Below are 7,033 nucleotides of genomic sequence, written 5' to 3' on the forward strand. Positions count from 1 at the left end.
CCGAAACTATCTAAGTGAGTTTGAGAGGCTTATGAATGCACTCCCGCACTGGCATCCTAGTGCATTGCTTGGTATATTCATGGCAGGACTTAAAGAGGAATTAGCGTGTGAGGTGCGGATGTGGAAACCCAGAAACTTACAAGCCGCCATCGAATTGGCTAAACGTAAGGAAGAGCAACTAATTCACTCGCGAAAATCCGTAATACAATCGATGATGAAACCTTCACCCAAACCAGCCTCGCACGGAGAAGAAACAACCACACCAGTGGGAGCTTCGAAAACAGCGACGGCAGTTCGCCGTTTATCTCGGGAAGAGGTTAGTAGACGTCGTGAGCTGAACTTATGTTTTAATTGCAATGAGAAATATGCTCCGGGACATGTATGTAAGGGAGGAAATGCATGGTCAATTGAAATTTATGTTGATGAAGGAGAAGATGATGATTGGAGGAAAGTAAAAATGAACATATCTCTATTAATGCACTGACTGGTCAGACCAACTATCGAACAATGCGTTTTTCTGGAAAAATTGAAAATCATTCAATTCATTTTCTAGTGGATAGTGGAGCTAGCTTGAATTTCATTGGCCCACATATTGCAAAAAAGCTTCATCGAGCTGTGGTTGAACAAAATGCATTCAATGTTCGTGTTGCAAATGGCGAAAAAATTGGAATGTCGGGAACGGTTTGATGATGTCCTTGTTACCATACAAGGATTGGAATTTCATGTAACCTTATATACTCTTCCAGTTATCGGCGCTGACATTGTCCTAGGAGTACCGTGGTTGGAACAATTGGGCCCTATTTTGACAGATTTCAAGAAGCTAACCATGGAATTTGGAGTTGAGGGAGATAGGAAAGTGTTAAGGGGGATTGTTTCCAATTCTCCCCAAGCGAGTGGATAAATGTCTTGCTTAGAGAATGGAAAAGTGGGGCTGAATTGTATGTGGTGGCAGAGCAATGTGTCAAAGCTATCGGGAATGAGAGAATTGATGATTTCGTACCTAAGGAAATACAAAAACTACTCAACAACTTCCCAGAAGTTATGGCTGAACCTAAGGGCCTACCGCCACGTCGGGAGTTTGATCATCGGATTCGCTTGCTTGATGAGTCTCGACCTGTGAATGTTGCCCCGTATCGGTATGCTCATTTCCAAAAGGATGAGATTGAACGCCAAGTTGAAACAATGCTTCAAAATGGGCTCATAAAACGAAGCACAAGTCCCTTCTCATCACCCATCTTACTTGTAAAGAAGAAGGACGGTACATGGCGATTTTGTACGGACTACAGGGCTTTGAATGAGGGTGACGATCAAGGATAGATTTCCAATTCCTACAATCGACGACATGCTCGACGAGTTACATGGGGCAACATATTTTAGCAAGTTAGACTTGCGTGCAGGGTACCATCAGATACGAGTTCATCCCGAAGATACAATGAAAACAGCCTTTCGGACTCATAGTGGACACTACGAGTATCTGGTAATGCCGTTTGGTCTATGTAATGCTCCATCGACGTTCCAAGCCACCATGAACCATCTTTTCAGACCCTACTTGCGGAAGTTTGTCTTGGTATTTTTCGATGATATCTTGGTTTATAGTAACGAGTGGAAGTCACACTTATCACATCTAAGAAAGGTTTTAGAGATTCTTCAAGTAAATCAGCTTGTGATCAAACCAAGCAAATGTTTTTTTGGACAAAAGGAAGTTGAATACTTAGGACATTTTATCTCCCGACATGGAGTTCGGGGTAGATAATCGCAAAGTAGCAGCAATGGAAACGTGGCCGACTCCAAAATCAGTGACGGAATTGCGTGGATTTTGGGATTAACGGGGTACTATCGAAAATTTGTTAAAGGGTATGGAGAGATAGCACGACCCTTAACACAGTTGTTAAAGAAGGGTGGATTTCAATGGAGTCCAGAGGCAGAAGCTGCATTCAAATCCTTAAAAGCTGCTATGGCAACAACTCCCGTACTAGCATTGCCGAATTTCAGGGAAGAATTTGTGATTGAAACGGATGCCTCAGGAACGGGAATCGGAGCTGTTTTGACTCAAAGCGGGCGACCATTAGCTTTTATGAGTAAGGGGCTGAATGAACTACAAAAATCATGGTCTACATATGCTAAGGAGATGTTCGCCATCCTAGAGGCTGTCCGATGTTGGCGACCGTACCTTTTAGGTCGACGTTTTCAAATCAAAACAGATCATAAGAGCTTACGTCACCTTCTAGAGCAACGAATTACTACACCTGAGCAAGAGAAATGGATGACAAAATTGCTGGGGTTTGACTACAAAATTGTGTATAAACCAGGGACTGAGAATGGTGTTGCTGACGCATTGTCAAGGCGGGGCGATACCACAATTTCTATGGCGATTTCTAGCCCTATGACGCAACTGTGGGATGATATTGCAACAGCCACACAACAAGATGATGAGTTACGCATGAAAATGCAGGAGCTAATACTTCAAGAAAATGATGATGATGCGTGGAAGATATGCCGGGGCTGTGTTCTCCACTATGGACGGGTGATAATTCCTCCAGTATCCACCCTCCGGAGCAAAATTCTACAGGAGTTCCATGACTCAGTAACTGGCGGACATTCAGGTATTTTTTCGCACCTACCAGAGAGTGAAACGCTTATTTGAATGGCAAGGAATGAAGCGTGACATTGAGAATTATGTGAAATCATGTGATGTGTGTCCAAAGAAACAAAAGTGATAGTAGATCTCCGGCGGGACTCCTTGCTCCATTACCTATTCCGAACCAGATTTGGACAGATATATCAATGGATTTTATAAACGGGTTGCCACGCTCACATGGGAAGGATTCGATCATGGTTGTGGTGGATCGTATGTCAAAGTATGCGCATTTTATTCCATTATCGCACCCGTATTCGGCAAAAGAGGTGGCTGAAGCGTTTGTTCGGGGAGTGGTTTAAATTGCATTGGAATTCCAGAATCCATTGTCTCGGATAGGGATCCGCATTTTTGTGAGTAACTTCTGGCAAGAATTGTTCAAATTGCAGGGTACCCAACTAAAGATGAGCTCTTCCTACCACCCTCAAACCGATGGGCAAACTGAGGTGGTAAATAGATGCCTGGAACAGTACCTACGATGTTACGTTTACCACCAGCCCCGACAATGGGAAAGATTTCTATCATGGGCTGAATATTGGTATAACACGACATACCATCAATCCATTGACATGACTCCGTTCGAAGCCGTCTACGGACGACCTGTACCACGGATTTGAACCATGAGCATGGATCCACCGCGGTTAATGATGTTGAAGTTCAATTACGAGATCGGGATGCGTTGTTGCGTGAACTCAAGGTGAACTTGGAGGCTGCACAAAATCGGATGAAACAAAAGGCTGACAAGCGTCGTCGAGCTGAAGAGTTTGATGTAGGTGATTGGGTTTACTTGAAGCTGCAACCTTATCGTCAACATTCGGTCTTCAAGAGAGTGAATCAGAAATTGACGAGCAGATTTTTTGGGCCTTTTCAAGTGGAGGAGAGAATTGGACAGGTAGCGTACCGCCTTAAGCTACCTAGTGATGCAAAAATTCACCCAGTATTTCATGTCTCGTTGTTGCGACGACGAATTGGAGAAGGAAGAATAGTGCAATTAGCACTACCACCATATGCAGAGGATGGGTTACCAATCGTTGAGCCTGAAACAATATTAAACTATCGTTGGGTGCCTCGCGGTGATGGCAAGAGCAAGGAAGCATTAGTGAAATGGCAGGTGCTACCGGTTGAAGATGCAACGTGGGAGCCAGTTGATGCACTAAAGCAACAATTTCCAAACTTAAACCTTGAGGACAAGGTTTGTCTTGAGGAGGGGAGTATTGATACAGACCGTCTACTAGTTAGGAGGAGCAGTCGGGGCCATTAGACCCAACCCACGCTACCAAGATTATTAAGCTCTCTTATTTTCTTGCTTGTCTTTTGTTAGTACAGCCCACACTGTTCATATTGGGCCTTGGTTATGGTTTTTTGCTGTCAAAAACCTAGTATATAAGCTAAGAGTGAAACTCTTTTGGGGACTACGCTTCTTATTGAATGAAATAGCTACTGCTACTTTGTGGTCTCTCTTGCGTCCCTTAAAGCAAGATTTCTTGATACGTATCAGGACATAAGTTTAAATTTCATAGACAACCAAAATTTCATTTTTGAATTTATCATTTTCCACGACAATTCGTAATATTTCATCATAAATTCATATAACTTATTTTATATGATAAATTTTATTTGTATAATAACCCTCCCTATGTATATCCTTGGTAAGTAAAATGACTCCCCATATACACATAATAGAATGGATATTGCTATAGTTCTGTGCATGCAAATCAAATGCAATCATTCAGGTGGAATGACTAGGAGCATGCTTAATTACAACCACATATTTTCTACCTACCTGCACTTTCAATATTCTCTTTCTTTCTCTCTTTGTTTTTTTAAGTCATAACTACTTTTGAAAAGAAGAGAAAACACTATACATGCTGTCATTATATATACAAACTACAGTGGCGGTGCTCTTATACATGGAGACATGGAATACTTATTATTAGTCACAGTTTTGAACCTTACAAGAAAAATGGCAAAAAGAAACTAAAGAAATAATTAATGGAGTAATGAATAAAACGAGGGCACAAACTTGTCAATTTCGCATCCTTTGGTGCATGTGTTTCGTGATCTGCCATTAATTTACGCTTATATATGTCTTTTCCATTTTTTTTGCCTAAAACTAAAGTAGAGCTAAAGTGTCGGTATTGAATGAAAGGTTAAAAGAGTCTACAAAAAAAACATTTTTAATTTGTTCCAAACTGATTTGTGGTTAAAGGTGTCTTGCGCCACATATGGATTGCTTGTTTGGGGAAAACTCACCCATTGGTTGCATTTCAAATGAGAAATTAATATTCAATTTTATGCTGGCTTGGATATGGAGTATAAGGTTGTCAAAGAGTCCTGACCGGCTTTGCTCGAGCCCACCATTTCAAGAAACAATTGGGTTGTGCCAAAAACAAATTAATTAGGTTAGGTTTCTACGGCCTTGCCAGCAAAAACATTCTTGTGCATGAAGTTAGTTAGGCCTCGACAAACAAAATGGGCATTTTCCAACCAGATGAATTTCAGTGTCAAATTAATTTTATATTGCAGAAAAATTTTTATACCAGAAATAAAATAAAAAAATTGTGGCTTTATAATCCCAAAACCCGTTGATTAAATGAGAGTTTTCTGACTTAGAACTTTATGTATGAGGCATTTCATGACTCAAAAACGTGTCGGGCTTGTTTTGAATTCATATCTAATAAACCCACATGTTATAATGCAAAGTCTGTAATCAGAAAGTTTTCAACTTGAATGAATGTCCCCAACATTTTATGTCAAAATGACAACAAAACGCAGCTAAATTGGTAAGATGCTTTCCCTCAAATCAGTAGACATGAGGTTTGATGAGTCATAAAAAAAATGAAAAATTATTATTGATTTATTTAAAAAAAAAAAACCACAACAACATTTCTAAATCGAAAGATCTTGCACCGACCTACGAATATAAACAATAAGAGTTTAACTCAAAATTTATTTGCATACAACATTTTATTGGATGAGAAAATCGAAATTTTTAGTTATTGGGTGGATGAGCATTGAGCGCGGGGACAGTCCAAAACACATAAGCCCTTTTTGCATTTACAAGAAACGCAGTGTGGTAGGCACAGCGAAGCGCAGTCTGAATCTTCTAAGCAAATTAGCGACACCTGTGTTTCCACTTTCACCATCAACACCCAATTAATCAATAACCATATTTCTTATAATAAATCATTTCTAAGAAAATTGTGATTATGGACTCGTGTGAACACCGGAACTAATACTACATTCGCAAAGAAAATGTTAATTTACCAGAAAATGAAAGCATGCAAAATATTAGGAGAACGCAAACTTTCGCCATTGGCTTCTCTGATAATTAAGAAACTTCCTTGATTTGTTTTAATTTGCTTGTCCAAGTTTGAATAAATTGGAGGGTTTTTTTTAAAAATGAATATTGGGTCCATTCCTTCCTTACAAGGCCTTATAAGGAAGAGAGTTGTCTCACCATGGTGGAGGAACTGATGAAGATTGTTGCTGATTTTGTTCCATGCACAGGTACAATCGATGGATGGAGATGGACGGCGACAACGGACGGATTATTCACAACCAAGTCGGCATACGATCTCCTTGCGGTGACCAAAGGAGAGCAACAATTCCAACCTCTGGAGCTGGCCAAAGTCTGGGATGCACCGACGCCGCATAAAGCCAAGGTGATTGCTTGGAGATGCCTAAGGAATAGACTGGCAACATGCGATAATTTGCTTAGAAGAAACATTCAGATCGACATCGAGGAGAGATGGTGCAACGCTTGTGTGTCGTGTGAGGAGACGGCGGAACACCTGTTCTTACACTGCCCGAAAGCAGAGGCGGTTTGGAACCAGATACAACAATGGCTCAACATCAAAACGGCAAGGCCTAGAGGTATTCTCCAACACTTTATCTCTTTCATCTCTGAAGGAAAAGGGAAGAAAAGCAGGAGATTGCTTTTAGCGCTGTGGGTGGGCACTATTTGGTGGCTCTGGAAAACAGAAACGAAAGCCGATTTCAGAATAAGGTCTGGGATATTGATAGAATGGTTTTGCAAATTAAGGGGAGTCTTTGGAGTTGGAATGAGGTTTTCAAAACTGTTGAGCTGAGAATTCCTTTCAACTCTTGGTGCTCTAAGGGTTTCAAACTTGATTTGTTGTTTTAAATGGCATTTCTGGTGCCATGTTTTCTCCCTCTTCAATGAATTTATACTTTTACTGATCAAAAAAAAAATAAAGTGACTCATGCCACTATCTCCAATCCTACAATCTAATAGGAGACACTTCAATAGTTTTAAAAGAGTTTTTTGAGTGCATATCCAGACATTAATTACGAGAATTAAAGTATGTACACTTTTTCTCTGACATGACCAAATTTGGTGCTTTATAGTAGATAGATAGTGTTCGTAATCCAAAT

General features: G+C 40.4%; 1 protein-coding gene across 1 annotated transcript; it reads left to right on the top strand.

Annotated features, from left to right (window-relative positions):
* Positions 1 to 6,096: 6,096 nt before the first annotated feature.
* On the top strand, positions 6,097 to 6,726 carry LOC131003580 (uncharacterized). The gene has a single exon (XM_057930106.1). The coding sequence runs from the start codon at positions 6,097 to 6,099 to the stop codon at positions 6,724 to 6,726; it is 630 nt and encodes a 209-aa protein (XP_057786089.1).
* The last annotated feature ends 307 nt before the right edge of the window (positions 6,727 to 7,033 follow it).

Source organism: Salvia miltiorrhiza, unplaced genomic scaffold (assembly GCF_028751815.1).
Source record: "Salvia miltiorrhiza cultivar Shanhuang (shh) unplaced genomic scaffold, IMPLAD_Smil_shh original_scaffold_221:::fragment_2:::debris, whole genome shotgun sequence".
NCBI classification, from domain to species: domain Eukaryota; kingdom Viridiplantae; phylum Streptophyta; class Magnoliopsida; order Lamiales; family Lamiaceae; genus Salvia; species Salvia miltiorrhiza.

What these genes read in the sequence shown, in the direction of transcription:
- LOC131003580 (XM_057930106.1), top strand. Translation starts at nt 6,097, where the DNA reads ATGGTGGAGGAACTGATGAAGATTGTTGCTGATTTTGTTCCATGCACA.